General features: G+C 45.3%; 1 protein-coding gene across 3 annotated transcripts in view; it reads right to left on the bottom strand.

Annotated features, from left to right (window-relative positions):
- Positions 1 to 17,551, bottom strand: part of CCNL2 (cyclin L2) — a 19,401-nt gene extending 1,850 nt beyond the window's left edge. The window contains exons 1-10 of one of the 3 annotated variants that reach the window (XM_056542529.1): positions 16,915 to 17,545; positions 7,883 to 7,957; positions 7,664 to 7,773; positions 7,452 to 7,572; positions 5,669 to 5,733; positions 3,182 to 3,281; positions 1,582 to 1,686; positions 1,349 to 1,490; positions 1,142 to 1,259; positions 331 to 417 (exon numbers count right to left, since the gene is read on the bottom strand). In XM_056542529.1, the coding sequence (XP_056398504.1) occupies positions 331 to 417; positions 1,142 to 1,259; positions 1,349 to 1,490; positions 1,582 to 1,686; positions 3,182 to 3,281; positions 5,669 to 5,733; positions 7,452 to 7,572; positions 7,664 to 7,773; positions 7,883 to 7,957; positions 16,915 to 17,133 (1,142 nt within the window). In that variant the 5' untranslated portion in view covers positions 17,134 to 17,545. The other 2 variants (XM_056542530.1, XM_056542531.1) reach the window with 2 other exon arrangements.
- Positions 17,552 to 17,819: the final 268 nt, after the last annotated feature.

Below are 17,819 nucleotides of genomic sequence, written 5' to 3'. Positions count from 1 at the left end.
GCACCACGCCTGTCCTCAGGTTGTGTGTGGTATTACAACTTTTCTTCACTTTAAAGGTAGTGAGCTGCAATAACACAAACCCAAATGTGGCGATGTTTCTGAAAGAAAGCAGCTATGATTTTCTAATCCCGGTTAACCCATTAACCTTATCATACCATTACTAAAGTAAAGCACAGCTAGGTTAAAGAGTAACGTCGGCACAGAACATCTTATCCCCTATCCGCAGGAACGGGGTGGAGTCCCCCACAATCTCGGGATAAGATGTTCTGTACCGGAGTTCCCCTTTAAAGCAGTCAATACACCATCTGTACAGCGAAAATATAAAGTCACCTTTGTTTTGGAGACCCGGATCGCGAGCGAGAACGGGAGTAGCTCTGGTCTCTGCTGCCACTTCTGCTTTCTCTGCCTTTGGCGACACTAAAAACATCAATTGTAAGTGATTGTAGTAGGGGAACCCAACAGTCCTCACTGCATTACAGAAGCTTTAAAGGGGTACTCCGCCCCTAGACATCTTATCCCCTATCCCCAGCAGCAGGACTCCCGCGATCTAACATCTGGGGATAAGATGCTAGGGGTGGAGTACCCCTTTAAGAGTTAAAGGACAAGTATCGTGTTTAAAAAAAAAATAAAAATGATACGTTTTAGATCCCAGGAGGCCCGAGCGCTGGGGCTCCTGGAATCTCTTGTTTAGTGCCCCGGCTATCATATACACTGACACGTCACGCAACCCCCACTCGAAGCGGGGGCCGTCACACCCTTTCCATATAGTTCTATGGCAGAGCCGTTCGGCAATCTTCAGCTCTCCCATAGGAGATAAGTTTCTTTTACACGATACTTGTTCTTTAAGTGTTAGTCATCAAGTTTCTTGCCTGTTTCCAATAACTGAACTGAATACAGCTGTAGACTAAAGCATCCAAGTCAGTGTTTCCCAACCAAGGTGTCTCCAGCTGTTTCAAAACTACAAATCTCAGCATGCCCAGACAGCCAAAGGCTGTCTGGGCATGCTGAGAGTTGTAGTTTTGCAACAGCTGGAGGCACCTTGGTTGGGAAACACTGATCTAAGTAATGCAATGTATTTACTAACTTCATGTAGATTATATGTTAAGTGTAATAATGATTCTCCTGCTAGACTACAATTTACCCATTCACAGGGCTTGATGAGGTCGTCCTTTTTGTATCCTCTATTTTCCTTTTGACATTTTTCAGTGCATGTAAAGAGACAGGTGACTGTTTGCTTGACTTTCCCTCCTTAGGGGACACTAAAGGAAGAAATAATATGCCATGTCACTTGTGCAGGAGAAAAAAAAATTAACATTTACGTGCAGACCACAGAGAATTTGCTACATACCATTTTTCATATTGGGTGAAAACTCTGCAGCATTGTCAATGCGTGGTGTGCCATCAGGGAGTAACCCTTTGGCCTTGGCCTTAGCCTCATCGAGCATCAGCTTCCTTTTCTCGACTATACTTTCCAGATTGGTCAGATCAGCCTGTAATTTGAAGAGGAGGATTGTATCACATGAATACATGCATACAGAGTAAGAAGTGGTATTTGTGGTAGGGACTAAGCATTCTACACACCTTCTTTCTTGTGTACAGCCTTAAAATATGAAGACAGATCTCCTTAATGTCTTCTTCAGAAGCGCCAAAGAGAAGGAACCAATGAGGACGATTTGGGAGGCTTATCTGTAAGGCAGAGTTTCTAATTAGATAAAATATATTCACAGCACAAGTTTATTTTTACATTTTACACCAGTTAAAAGGCTGATCTCACTATTAGATCGTCATTAAAGGTGTAGTCGAGGAAACTGAACATAGGACTACTTATCCCCTATCCATAGTATAGGTGATAAGTGTCTGATCATGGAGTGTCCAACTGCTGGGACCCCCGGAGATGTCCTGTATGGGGCCCAGCTACTTACACGTTCTTAGCGCACTCCGGCCCCCAACGTCCTGGTAATACACAAGTAACTGCCCACTCAACCAGTCACTGGCCGCATCCATGCCCTGTCTCTGAAAGTGATTGGCTGAGCGCGCTGTCATTTGATCTGTCCAGGGCAGTGTTTCCCAACCAGGGTGCCTCCAGCTGCTGGAAAACTACAACTCCCAGCATGCAGCCAAAGGATGTATGGGCATGCTGGGAGTTGTAGTTTTGCAACAGCTGCAGGCACCCTGGTTGGGAAACACTGGTCCAGGGCATAAGTGTCTAAAAACCGTGGATGGGAAAACACAGACAGTTGATAAATCTATAATTGCAGGGTGTCCGACTGCTTTGAAACCACTGCCAATTTAAGAACCTGAACTTTTCGCCTGAATTCATTGTCCATGGAACTTCTAAAGAAAGCCGAGTACTGTACCTGCCCGTCTTTAGCAGTCCTATAGACAGCGAATGGAGCAGCCGCGTACTGACTTAAAGGGGTGCTCCTGTGGAATTTTTTTTTTTTTTAAATTAACTGGTGCCAGAAAGTTAAACAGATTTGTAAATTATTTCTATAAAAAAATTCTTAATCCTTCCAGTACTTATTAGCTGCTGAGTACTACAGAGGAAATAGTTTTCTTTTTGGAACACAGAGCTCTCTGCTGACATCATGACCACAGTGCTCTCTGCTGACATCTCTGTCCATTTTAAGAACTGTCCAGAGTCGGAGAAAATCCCCATAGAAAACATATGCTGCTCTGGACAGTTCCTAAAATGGACAGAGATGTCAGCAGAGAGCACTGTAGTCATGATGTCAGCAGAAAGCACTGTGTTCCAAAAAGAAAACTATTTCCTCTGTAGTATACAGACCATAATAAGTACAGGAAAGATTAAGATTTAATAGAAGCAATTTACAAATCTGTTTAACTTTCTGGCACCAGTTGATTACATTTTTTTTTTTCCCACAGGAGTACCCCTTTTATTGCCATGCTGCGCAAAAGGGAGTTTCAGTAATCCCATTCACGGATATCTCAGGTGGCCCCAGAGGCCACTGATTATACCAGGCATAGGTAACCTATTGCACTTCAGATATAAGAGCATCATGGAAGATTTAGTCCAAATCATCTGCAGTGGCGAAGGTTGCCTATGCCTTGATCATACACTTATATGGTGTGGATAAGGAAAGGGTGTTAATGGTGGCGCCACCTCTTTAACAAGCGAAGCAAACACTTCTGCTTCCTTAGATCCTTTGTGTATACAAACCTCCAGTGTTCTTGCTGCCAGATAGATGCAAGCGCATGCAATTGTTTCGGGGTCGAACCTCACAAAGACATCAGTGCGGAGACTGTCATTCATATAATTCCTGAAATTACATAAATGAAGCCAAATATTGTAGACATAACACCATATAACCTGGTAACTAAGTGTTTAAAGCATACAAAATGTTAAATTGTGATGGATGGAGAACGTATTTTTAACTTCTGTACATATGCCTAAAAAGGCAATTTGTGTCTAACTGCAATCAGTGTGATTAAAGAGTCAATTTGGCTTCATCCCGGATATCCAGATGCAGAGATCTAAGACCCCAAATCATCTACAGGCAGTGTTGGTTCCAGCCAGGCCTGCTTAGGATGTCTCCAGCAACATTCATGCGTGGCATCTGATGTGTTCCACATAGCTTAAACCTGGGTAGAGGTATACTGCTGCAAAATATGGCACATGTTCACAGTAAATTGTGAAAAGAAAACAGCAGATCTAGACAATGTTACAAGTGAACTTAAAAGCTCAGCAAAACTAAATTTACAAAAGAAATCTTTCACATTCATCATAAGCCTATTTGTTAAATTAGAGGTTAATATACAGTCTAAATACATACATTTGGAACTTTTTTTTTTGCATTGAAATAAACTACAAAATAAAAAATTAAATAAAAAAAGATGCAAATTAAAATAAAAGACTACTTTTCATTTTACAAAGAGGTCATGAAAAGAAAGGAAACCACAAAGTAGCGGTGGGAGCCCCGTGTTGCTCCGCTGGATGTATACCACCTGACCAGAGGCAGCCTTCGTTTCTGGGGAACCTGCTTGGGATTGACTGAAGACGGCAGCTATCCCTGCACCAAAGCGCTTGGACAGCAGAGGAGAAGTCTTAGTCACTTACCCTCAGAGGCTAGCCTTTGATCAAAAGAGTACAGAAAACAAAAGTTAAAATGCGTTCTCCATCCATTCAACAAATAAATAGCACCAGACAGTTAAGGCATCATCCCACCACCACCCACCAAACCATTAACTTAAACACATCTTTAACCCCATGAGAAATATTTTAAGGGGTATTCCAGGAAAAAACTTTTTTATATATCAATTGGCTCCGGAAAGTTAAACAGATTTGTAAATTACTTCTATTAAAAAAATATTGATCCTTTCAGTACTTATGAGCTTCTGAAGTTGAGTTGTTCTTTTCTGTCTAAGTGCTCTCTAATGACACCTGTCTCAGGAACCGCCCAGTTTAGAAGAGGTTTTCTATGGGGATTTGCTTCTAAACTGGGCGGTTCCCGAGACAAATGTCATCAGAGAGGATTTAGACAGAAAAGAACAACCTTAACTTCAGAAGCTCATAAGTACTGAAAGGATTAAGAATTTTTAATAGAAGTAATTTACAAGTCTGTTTAACTTTCTGGAGCTATATATATATATATATATTATATATATATATATATATATATATATATATATATATATATATATATATATATATATATATATATATATATATATATATATATATATAAAAAGTTTTTCCCTGGATAGCCCCTTTAAAGGGGGTTTCCTCATCTCTAAAGCAGTGTTTCCCAACCAGGGTGCCTCCATATGTTGCAAAACTACAACTCCCAGCATGCCCGGACAGCCATCGGCTGTCCGGGCATGCTGGGAGTTGTAGTTTTGCAACATATGGAGGAACCCTGGTTGGGGGGAACACTTAAGTGATGGGATATCACTAGGTTTAGCACTGTGCTCCATCTTTTCTGCAGAGCATTACACTGTGTTGCGCCTCTGCACATAAAAACTAAAAGCAAAAGCAGCACTACACCAGTGCTGCGCCCCTCATGATGCTTGGAATCGGTGGGGCCCGGAGTGACCAGAACCACACTGATCTCAAAGTGATGTCAGATTCTAGTGATATGCCATTGATTCATAAGATGGGAATACCCCTGTAAGACAAATATAACAACTCATAAAATACATAAAACACCTACCAAGGCAATAGGATGTCAGATATTGAACTGCGCTAACAGAAAAAGGCGATAACCCCCTTCCGTTCATGCACAATAGGTTAACAATCAGTTTTACTTGAGCTACGTAATGACATTTGTAATGTTAGTCCCTTTAACCAAAGCAGTGTTCATCCAGCTACATAACAAGTTAGTAACCTATTTATAAAATACTAGATTGTGGGCTTCCACTTGCTCTACAAAAACCATGAGATGAGCCTTGAAAATGCGCCAAGACAGGCAGCGGCACACTTCAAATCTCTCCCAGCTCTTCGCTCCAAATATGGGAAAGCTGACGCGATTCCCATGCATTTCCCCTTCAGTCAATGGCAATCAGATCTTCTACAGTGAACAGTAGATAGCGGCTGCAATTGAGTGAATTGTTACGATTTCTTTGAGGCCCCAAGGAGTGAAGGCAATGGAGGGAATACACTATAGACTCTTACAAACTTTTTACAACTATGTTAGAACAATCAACTCACCATGAAGTCTGGACCAGATGCTTATTACGTTCACACTCCAAAACTTGAAGGTACATCACAATGATCTAAGATTGGGAAAACACAGGTTATATTTTTATACAGCCAAACTGGAGCATCTAGTAAAAAAAAAAAAAAAGGGGGGGGGGGGTGATTCAAATGATCTTTATTCACTTTTTTTTGCCCTTTTTTTGCAATGTTACAGATCCCATAGGGGGCTATAACACTGCACACACTGATCTTTTACATTGATCAGTGGTTTCTCATAGGAAACCACTGATCGATGATTCTGCCGGTTGACTGTTCATGCCTGGATCTCAGGCACTGAGCAGTGATTCGGCGATCGGACAGCATGGAGGCAAGGTAGGGACCCTTCGGCTGTCCTGTAAGCTGTTCGAGATGCCGCAATTTCATTGCGGCGATCCCGAACAGCTCCCTGTGCTAACCGGTATTGTTTTACTTTCACTTTAGACGCGGCGTTCGACTTTGAACACCGCGTCTAAAGGGTTAATAGCGCGCGGCACTGCGATAAGTGATGTGCGCTATTAGCCACGGGTCCCGGACGTTGTTAGAGGCCGGGCCCGACCCGCTATGACGAGGGGCCACGCCGTGGCCCTGCGTTATAGAATGGGAGCGGACTCATGAAGTACCGGTATGTCAAGGGTCCTTCAGGGGTTAAATGGTCACAGAGCATTTGATAAATGTTGTGCAGGTCACATTTTCTGAAATTCCACTCTTCACATACACCAAAAAGCTAAGCTAAGTCTAGGCTGGTGTAGTTTTAGAGACTTTTCAGTGGCTTTGTGCATTTTAACAAGAAGTCGCAGTTCATAAAACCCTTCCATATCATGTGTATTGCCAAAATCAGTGGAATGCAAGTGAAAATCTGCAGAAATGTGTAAAACCAAAAGGCACAAAATAGGCACAAATAAACCCTGCTTGGGCCTTTTTTGTGCCTTTTGTAAACACAAAAACACAGTCTAAAGACAATGATAAATGTCGGCCTATGTTCTATAACTTTCTAATACTAGGATTTAAGAGTTCTATAGAATTTTGCACATGCTACAGAACTCCTTAATCTGACAGTTTAACTGGTATCATGTAATACATGGTGTCCAAACTATGAGCTTTCAGCTGTGAGCTACATCTGAGGTAACCGGATTTGAGACCATTGATGGAACATTCTATTATGGGGAAAAATGTGGATGCACTGGGAGTTTTCCGCAGGCAATAAAAAAACTGATCATCAGAGGGCACTAGCAGTCAGACGCAGCATAAACAGTCTGTCATAGCTAGAGATACCACTAAAAAAGTGTGAAATAAAAATCTGCGCAATATCTGCAGTTACTGCCAACTTAAAGGGGTGCTGCAGCACTTAAACACTTAACCCCTATACACCGTGGATCCCGGCTGTCAGATCCCTGTGATCTCCAGAATGGGCTCTGCTCTCCCAGTGGCATGGAGCGGTTTGTCGGCATGCACTCCACACATTGTCCATGGGAGCACCGGAAATACCAAAGCACTGATACCCAAGATAATGTGGTATCTCCGGCCCTGCCATGGACAAAACATGGAGCGCATGCCAACGAACCAGTCCATCCAACTGGGAGAGACTGCGCCCCACACTGGAGATGTGTGTGTGGGGGTCCCAGTGGTCGTAACCCCTGTGATCAGACACTTATCCCCTTATCCTGTGAGTTCTGCCAAAGGCAGAGGGGGTTGCCTGACAATCCAATGTGCAGGGCCTTCTTTAGCTCCAGTACAGCATTAAACACAATGTACTTACTTTATGAGGATGTTTCACATGCACACAAAAGCCCAATTCCTTAAGGACCCTCCTCTCGGCCTTTATGATTTGGTTTTTCAAGTTAACATATTCCTGATCCAATACCAAAGGTGTCGGCTTCCTACAAAGTCAGACATGAAAGAGATTGGTTTATTTTTACCAGTACTACAACATATTGCGTGTTAAACAGCAAATGTGCCTGAAGAACTTACTGCTTCTCCCGTAGCTGTCGAAGACGATGAAACACGTTCATCACATCTCTGATGCGCCTTGGTGCCTCTTCAATCTTGGATGCCAAATGGACGCAGGCCATTGAAACATGCTAAAAAGAGAACACAACACCCTGCTAAAGACTACAAGAACAAACAGTCAATGAGTTATGTGGGCCAAAAAAACTACAACTGTCACAGTACACTGTTAAGGACACTTACCTCCATTGAATGCTTTATATAGGATTTGGAATAAAAGAACCGCTGGAATAACACTTGCCCTGTAGCCATCGCAACCTGAGAATGAAAAAATATGAGACTAAGAAAAACATCACAGGCCTCATGAAAACTACATACAAGAAAATAAGACAGTAGAAAAAGGATATCGAAAGGCTCACACCACTAATAATTAAATACCAAGGTAGCCTGTGTTGCACGTACCCGTCATGCCAAAAATGGATAAATATAATAGCAAACAAAAGTCCTCTAGGTATATAAATTCTAACAAATGTAATACTGGTCATATCTCGTACACTTCTTAGAATTTATATACCTAGAGGACTGTTTGTTGCTATTATAAGAACATAAAACAGCCTGCAGTGTGGGCTGCAATAAGAACAGTAAGTGCAGTAATATCCTGTAGGCAAAAAGATCAGACAAAACTAGGGAGACAATGGGGTAATCTACATTCACAAGGCATACACACACCTAAGCCCAGGGATGTGGAAATCCTATAGCCCGACGCCCGGGACAAGTAGTTTTGGGCTTCGGGCAGGTGAATTGTTTATAGATTTAGCCCTGTATCGGGCGAGCAGGGACAGACTTCCCCCTTATTTTTCTTTAATGTCGGTGTGAGGTGCAGGAGCCCATGGAAGTCTCCACCTCACACCAGCTCTGAGTGTATGGAGGGGACGGCGGCCTCCAGCTGACTGCAGAGACCCCTTATCTCCCCTCCCGGAGGACAGACGGAGCTCAGAAGACACAGCAGGGTGAGAGAAAGGATGTAGACAGCTCCGTGCACAGCTCCATCCCCCACACACAGCTCCATCCCTCCCTCTGCTCTGTCTAGACAGGACCTAATCCACCACGGGGAGGTTGCTTGTTTGCACGGGGAAAACACAGAGCAGGGGCGAGGGGGAGGACGGAAATCTCATCTCACACCGGCCGGGACTACAGCTCTGATGTCCACTCATGGCGGCTCAGGTGAGGAGACCGAGAATACGGGCGGCGGCAGGAAGGGTGGTTGTATATGTATGGTGTGAGTGTATGTGTGTGTGATGTGTGTATGTAATGTATGATGGGGGGGCAGCGGCAGGTGTATGTATGATGTGTGCATATGTATGGTGTATATCAGTGTTTCCCAACCAGGGTGCCTCCAGCCCTGGGCATGCTGGGAGTTGTAGTTTTGCAACAGCTGGAGGCACCCTGGTTGGGAAACACTGGTGGATATGTATGGTGTGAGTGTATGTGTGTATGATGTCTATGTGTGATGTGTATGTAATGTATGATGTGTGTATGATGTCTATGTGTGATGTGTATGTAATGTATAATGTGTGTATGATGTCTATGTGTGATGTGTATGTAATGTATGATGTGTGTATAATGTTTAAGTGTGATGTGTATGTATGTGATGTATGATGTGGGGTGGGCAGCGGCAGGTGTATGTATGGTGTGAGTGTATGTGTGTATGATGTATGTGTGTATGTAATGTATGATGTGGGGGGGCAGTGGCGGGGGGTGTGTGTATGTATGATATGGGGGCAGTGGCTGGTGCATGTATGATAGGTGTATGCATGAATGTTTTGTATAGGAGCGGACTGTCACGTCGGGCATTAGGGCAGTTGTACCATCTAATTTTATTTATTTTTAGTGGCACCCGCACTAAATTGCACCCCCAGAATCCCACCCTTCATACTCACCCGACGACCAAGAGCCCCACGGATGCAGACAAACACGCCCGAACCAAAACTACAACTCCCAGCATGTTGGACCATAACCTAAACTATAGAACTATAAAGTGTAACATGCTGGGAGTTGTAGTTTTGGTTCGTGTCAGCTGCAGAGCTATAGGCTGCATCAGGGCATGCTGGGTGTTGTAGTTACAAACTGCAATTCCCACTATTCCTTGACACAGACTATGGCTCTGCAGCTGACACAAACCAAAACTACAACTCCCAGCATGTTACACAATAACCTTAACTGTAATACTATACAGTGCAACATGCTGCAACACCCACAGAACCATAGGCTGTATCAGGGCATGCTGGGAGTTGTAGTTATCTACTAACTAAATGCAACTTCCAGCATTTTCTGACACAAAATGCAGCACATAAACTGGAGAAGCAGAACCCCCCCCCCCCCCAGTAACACATAAGTCCCTATTGAGACTGAAAAAAAGTGATTAAAATATTTTAAAAAGTGCATATATATGTGAATAAGCCCCTTTCCTAATAAAAGTTTCCAATTTTCTTTAAATAAAAATAATGTACAAAAATAAACATAAGTGGTATCGCTGCATGTGGAAATGTCCAGACTATTAAAATATAATGTTAATTAAACTGTACGGGGAACGGTGTAAATGTAAATAATTGTCCAGAATTGCTCATTTTTGGTCACTTCATATTAGAAATTTTTTATAAGGTGATCAAAAAGTTACATCTAGACTTTTCTGGGCTTGTCTGGGGTGTAAGAGGAGCTACAGCTCTCCCCCCGCTAATAGTCTGACATACTGCGATCGCCTATTAACCCATTAGATCAGCGCTGTCAGCAGTGTCTAAAGGAATCGTATATCCATCCCTGGTGGTCTAGTGGGGGGGGTGGGGGGGGGGGATCAGACTATTTTGGTTGAAATTATTTTATCTACCAGGACAAGTGGATTTTCTTGAGGGACAAGTAGATTGTGTTCCGCTTTAGTCCCTTGGACAAGTAGTTTTTTTTTTAATTTCCACACCCCTGTAAGCCTAACAATTTTTTAACTCCTACTTGACATGTATTAACATATTCTTGTTAAAGGGGTACTCTGATGAAAGAATTTGATACGATTTTAGATCGCTGGGGACCCCCGCGATCTCCGCCGTGCCTGATGACTGGCGATGCCAGCCACCACCCCCCCTCCATTCACGTCTATGAGGAGGCGTTACGGCTATGTACTAGCCGTCACGCTCCCTCCCATAGACAAATGGAGGGGGCATGGCGTGGTGTCACGAACTCGGAAGCTGCAAGCTTCCGTGTTCCGGACGCTGCCATTGCCAGCCCAGGGACCCCCGCGACCTAACATTTTATCCCCTATCCCTTGGATAGGGAATAAGATGTTTTCAATGGAGTACCCCTTTAAGAACGCCATGACTATGGCAGATAAGTTAGAAGATAGACCGTGGGAGATATCGGCGCTGGATGAAGGAGCCAGGAGAAGTAGCGGCATAAAATCAAGGCAGTTTTATTGGATGCAACGCGTTTCGCTGCGCATGCGCAGCGAAACGCGTTGCATCCAATAAACCTGCCTTGATTTTATGCCGCTACTTCTCCTGGCTCCTTCTCCAGTGCCAATATCTCCCACTCCCACGGTCTATCTTCTAACTTCTCAAGGAGGGCTGCGGATGAGGACACATATACGTTCAGGCGCTTCCCGTTGTTGTGTATGTGCACACAACCAACTCTGGTAAGCGACGTGGGATAGATCTCTCTCTCCCCCCCCCCCATGGGCCTGACCTGCTGATCCCGCACATGGAGTGCCTTCTGCTTTCTTTCTATATTATATGACTATGGCAGGGAATGACATTGTGTACAGTTACTAAATCAGGGCTATAAAATCTTATTTTTAGAATCTAGAAGCCAGGATTCTGCCCCTATAACTTTATTTTTCCCCCACTGGAGCAGTGACAAGGCTCATTGTTAAGCCATGAGCTGTACTTTAGTTTTACGCAGGACTGACTTTTTGATCACTTTTTATAAAAAAAATTCCTGGGATGAGACGTGACCAAAAAGCAATTTTGGTGGTTAAAACGGTAGTAGTTCAAACAAATCCGCATGTGGCAACGCAAAATATTTTTGTAAAAGAAAGGGGATGAGTGGCCTTTTTAATCAATTGTCCCCTCCCCTCAGAAGCCTTTTATCGATTTCTTACACATTTCGATTCAATGCTAATGAATTGACCTATGTCACTGCCACTGGCCATAGGCGGTGATCAGACCACAAGGTATACACGCCAAAACTAAATGCGGTCATAGCGGCATTTACAACAGTTAAAGGTCAGACATCCGATTGATCTTCAATGTTCTTTACTGGCAGGTGTCAGCTGCAGATAGCAGCCAGTACCTGCCGAGTATGACAGGGGCCAGGTCCTGTACACACATTCTCCCTCACCCAACCCATGACAAAAATGGGTTGGGAAGGGCTGACAAGAAGCCAGGCACCAGGATGAAATGCTCAGTTGCCATGGTGACATGGGACATGTCAAGCCCTAGACTAAATCTGTACCGTGTTCCGCTTGAGGAAAGAAGGTGAAAGCAACTGGCAGCTACTTATCTCCTTGAAAACAAAAGGGGTCAGACCGTAGAAATCCAACGTGATAGATCCTTTATCTCCAACAAGATCATCTGTAAGGGGAGTCGGGAGTCATGCGCAGTGTTTTCTCACAATGGATTTGAAAGTCACATGACACAAAACACGTCTTGTAATCAGAATAAGGAAATGCGTGTTGAATTGAGATACCGTATTTTTCGCCGTATAAGGCTGGGTTCACACTACGATTCGAACTACGGTTCCCGTATACGGCTGGGAGGAGGGGTGGGTGGGGCTTAAACTTGGTGGTCGACCACGTTTTTGCCTGCGGTCGGGAAACCGCATACGACCGAAAAAGCAGCCGACCGGAGGTTGCGGTTCACTCCGGTCGGCTCATAGACATGCATTAACTACGGTTCCCGAATACGGCTGAGTGCGGGCGCTGCGATTAAGCCCCGCCCACCCCTCCTCCCAGCCGTATACGTGAACCCAGCCTAAGACGTACTTTTTCTTCCCCAAAATATGGGGGGGGGGGGGGGGTCGGGGAAGAGAGTTGGTGCATCTTATACGGCAAATACACATTAAAACCCCGTCCTATCGCGGTGGTCCCTGCGGCCATCAACGGCCAGGACCCGCGGCTAATACAGGACATCACCGATCGCGGTGATGCCCTGTATTAACCCTTCAGACGCGGCGATCAAAGCTGACCGTCTGAAGCCAAAGTGACACTAACCCGGCTGCTCAGTCTGGTTGTTCGGGACCCGAACAGCTTACAAGACACCGGGAGGGACCTTACCTGCCTCCTTGGTGTCTGCTCCGTGCCGGGATCCCCTGCATGGCCAGCGCTCTCCGTCGCCGTCACGTCGTTGCGCACGCCATCACGTCGTTGCGCACGCCGTCCCGTCATCCAATAGGAGCGGCGTGCGTAGCGACGGAGAGCGAGGATACCGGGCAACAGAGACGTTCCGAATTGATGGGGACACCCCGAGACGCGGCGATAGTGATGGAGAGCGACATCCAGGGCAGCAGTGACTGGTCCGGAGCGGCGGGGACACGCGAGTATTACCTCCTATACCAGTGGTCTTCAACCTGCGGACCTCCAGATGTTGCAAAACTACAACTCCCAGCATGCCCGGACAGCCAACGGCTGTCCGGGCATGCTGGGAGTTGTAGTTTTGCAACATCTGGAGGTCCGCAGGTTGAAGACCACTGTCCTATACTTTACATTGTATTTGGTTCAGAATCTTATTTCTAGATTTTCCTCCTTTAAAATTGGGTGCGTCTTATATGCCGGAGCGTCTTATATGGCGAAAAATACGGTAATACGCGTCAAAATTTTTTTTTTCTATATGTCTTGGACTTCTACAATGTTATTCTGTTAAAAAAAAAAAACAAGCGCCATGGGAACAATGGCGCTTTAAAAAATTATATTCATACAATGCTGGGAAAATGGAAGAATAGAAAAACATACTATACTTGCCTACCTTGGGCCCCCCATGCAGCTCATTGTTCTGCTTACAGTCCCACACTGTCCTCTATTTTATATTTTTTACGGTCCCAGCATAATTTTTTTAAAATAAAATATACCAAAATAAGTCTTTAAAATATTTATGCCAAAAGTATTCAGACACCGATGGAAACTTATGTACAGTGTATATCTGACCGATGTTAACTGGGAAAAAACCCTATAGCAGTGTTTCCCAACAAGGGTGCCTCCAGGTGTTGCAAAACTACAACTCCCAGCATGCCTGGCTGTCAAAGTCTGTCCAGGCATGCTGGGAGTTGTCGTTTTGCAACATCTGGAGGCACCCTGGTTAGGAAAAACTGCCCTATAGTCAGTGATTGCTTCACCAGAGACAGGTCATAGCCAGGCATGCTGGGATTTGTAGTCTTGCAGCACCTGGAGGTCCACAATTTGGAGATCACTGCCTTAAAACTTAAACACACAGTGGTCTCCATGTACTTATGACAGATGTATCCCACGTCATACACTTGGTTACATAGAGAAACATTGGGCAACACAAGATAAGAGGAGTTCTGTATGTACGTCAGGTCACATGCTGGGAACATGCGCTGAGCAGGCGAGCCGGCAGGGCGTTCAGGAAATCAGGTTAAGTAACAGTGAGCCGGGAACGCAACGTACTGTGTGCTCCTGTAAAACAGGCTTCCCAGAAACAGAACAAAGGAGCAGCTGGCTGAGAGCTGACGTCATGTCCCAGAGCCCGGCCGACTCATCCACTTACACAACCACTGACTAACGGGGCAAGGATGACCCTGTCTGGTGAGACCGCTCCCCATAAACATCTGCAGTCTATACACTTACTGCAACGTAGTCATCCTTTTATACAAACTAAACAATAGCAGCTATAGAGAAGTGAAAGAAACGTAGAACATTGTCTCTTTAATGGGGGTTCATGTGGTGATTTAACAGCCATCAGAAGGGTCTTACAAGACCTGGATAAAACCAGGATACTGAGAAAAAACAAACATGTATGATTACAACTCAGAAGGCCCCATCATATGGATCACAAAACATCACTAAAGTTTACTAGAAGCAAGAGAACCTGCACCCCCTGACTGGAGGACATCATCTTAGAACGCGGTCTCTAACCTGTTTTGTCTACTAAACTACAACCCCCAATAACTCCTGACAGCCTCTACTAAACTACAACCCCCAATAACTCCTGACAGCCTCTACTAAACTACAACCCCCAATAACTCCTGACAGCCTCTACTAAACTACAACCCCCAATAACTCCTGACAACCTCTACTAAACTACAACCCCCAATAACTCCTGACACCCTCTACTAAACTACAACCCCCAATAACTCCTGACAACCTCTACTAAACTACAACCCCCTATAACTCCTGACAACCTCTACTAAACTACAACCCCCTATAACTCCTGACAACCTCTACTAAACTACAACCCCCAATATCTCCTGACAACCTCTACTAAACTACAACCCCCAGCAACAACTCCTGACAACCTCTACTAAACTACAACCCCCAATAACTCCTGACAGCCTCTACTAAACTACAACCCCCAATAACTCCTGACAGCCTCTACTAAACAACAACCCCCAATAACTCCTGACAACCTCTACTAAACTATAAACCATAGCAACAACAACTGAGAACCTCTACTGAACTACAACCCGCAGCAACAACTGACAGCCTTAACTAAAGTAAAACCCCCAGCAATCACTCCTGACAACCTCTACTAAACTACAACCCCCAATATCTCCTGACACCCTCTACTAAACTACAACCCCCAATAACTCCTGACAACCTCTACTAAGCTACAACCCCCAATAACTCCTAACAACCTCTACTAAACTACAACCCCCAGCAACAACAACTGACAGCCTCTACTAAGCTACAACCCCCAATAACTCCTGACAGTCACTGTAAAACTATAACCCCCAGAAGGCCCTGGTGGCTGTTGCAAATCTATAACCATTGATAAGCCTTGACATTAATAAACTACAACCCCCAGCATGCCTTGAAATTGAAAAACTACAACACCAAACAATCCTTGACAGCCCCAGGCAAACCAGGCTTGATGGGAGTTGTAGTTTTACAACAACTAGGAGAGCCACAAGCTGAACACTTGATGAACACTAAAATCTGCATAAATATTTTATATTACATTGTCTTCTATGTAACAAAAAGAAACTGCTCTATAGTAATAACTGTGCCCACCTGTGAAGACAACACCCTTATGCCTACCAAGGTTTTCTAGGCTTGAGGTTAAAGTGGCATTTATGAAAGGGTTGCTCCAAAAACAGGTCAACTATATATATATATATATATATATATATTTATCGCAGTGCCTTTAGCGGTCAGCAAACAATTCCCGGCATGCCCAGACAGCCAACAGCTGGAACCGGCCATGCTGGAAGTTGTAGCTTAGTAACAGCTGGGGACACACTGGTTAGGTAACACTGGTACATGCACTTATGCCATCTTATCCTGCTAGTGCCCCAGTGCATAAGGATAGATACCGTAATGACAGATCAATGCCATTGTCCTTCCACCAACACCATGTCTATGGTGACACCACCACGGTTTGCGCAGGAGGCAATCGGGAGCCACATTGGTGATGTTCAGTAAAAGGACACCAAACGCCATATGAAGGGATGGTAGCGGACCGCGGCAGTGAGGACAGTACATCACAAAATGTATACAGGATATTATAGGAAGATGTCCCTACCAAGTAGATACATGTTACCCAGTGTGTCTCCAGCTGTTGCAAAGCTACAACTCCTGACAGAGGGAGCTGTTGAGAAATTCATGAAGCCATGTTAAACCTGTTACTCAAACCACCAATCATAGCGCAGCTTTCTGCCCAACCAATCATAGCGCAGCTTTCTGCCCAACCCATCACAGCTTTTTGCCCAATTCATCACAGCACAGCTTTCTGCCCAACCAATCACAGCACAGCTTCTTGCCTAAACAACCAATCACCACGCAGCTTTAGTGTGAATGGGTAAAAAAGCCGCGCTGTGATAGGCTGCCGCTGACCAACATCAGGAGAGGGATAGCCGTTGCCTAATGATTTATTCAGGGGCCCAATATGGCGCTCTGTGTCCCTGGAATACACCGGGCCACTTGCCTCACGTGACCCCCGGTCGTCTCGCCGCCATTGTCTGTCAGGCAGACGTACTCCAGGGCAGGCTTCAGGGCCGGTGTAGGCCGCAGCGACACCCCGCTCCTCCCAGAGCCTTTCACCGGTACCACCAGCCATTACCTGAGGGAGCCGCAGCAGAATGCCGGCCGACTGGATGAGCTCGCAGCCCACACAGCGCAGGTCCGTCTCCGTGTCCACATCCAGCCCGTCCAGGATGGAAGGAGTGAGGGCGCACCGCTCCTCAGGGATCAGGCAGTTCTCCAGAGAGATGAGGACGCCGGAGTAGATCTTATCCCCGATCAGGATCCCTTCGGAGGGCCCGGTTGGAGCGGCAGCCATCTTCTCGTCTTCCTCTCCTCTAGCTTCCAGCGCGGCGCTGCCCAGTGATTCTTTTACAAATTCTCCTAGCCTAACCCTAGCGCTCCGATTGGCTGGCGTCCGCCGGAGCTCTCCTGTGATTGGCTGAAAGGAACGTCAGTCACAAATCTTCAGACTGACGTCAGGAAACGTGCTGCGACACTCACCGGCCCCGCCCATTTCCGCCCGGGTGACGCAAGCCTGGAGTTTCTAACAAAACAACTCCCAGGATGCAGTGCGCGGCCGTGTTCACTCTTCCCTATTGTTAGTCAGTGTAGGTTGTAGAGACAGAAACGCATGAGGCCCATTGGGCGCCATGTTGTCAGGGCTGTAGATATAGCTGGTGCTGCCCTAGGCCCAGTCTGAATACGACCTACTTTAGCAATAAAGCGGTGTATTGTCCTTCATAGAACAAAGACGCACCATGCCATGCTCAGGCTAGGTTCACACTGCGTTAGTGAGTATCTGTGGGGTGCCAACGTATACTGACGTAACAGAGGGCAGCGGATGCCATTCATTTTAATTGCGCAAACTAAAAGGATTGGCATTCCACCGAAAAACGGATCCATCTGATAGAAGCACTAACGCAGAGAGGATCCAGCTTTACTGCCGTATTTTCCAAACGGCGAGTCTCCAGCTGTTGCAAAACTACAACTCCCAGCATGCCC

The sequence above is a fragment of the Hyla sarda genome, chromosome 10, assembly GCF_029499605.1.
Source record: "Hyla sarda isolate aHylSar1 chromosome 10, aHylSar1.hap1, whole genome shotgun sequence".
NCBI classification, from domain to species: Eukaryota; Metazoa; Chordata; class Amphibia; order Anura; family Hylidae; genus Hyla; species Hyla sarda.
Note: the sequence above shows the minus strand (reverse complement) of the source record. Positions and strands in the feature narration are given on the sequence as shown.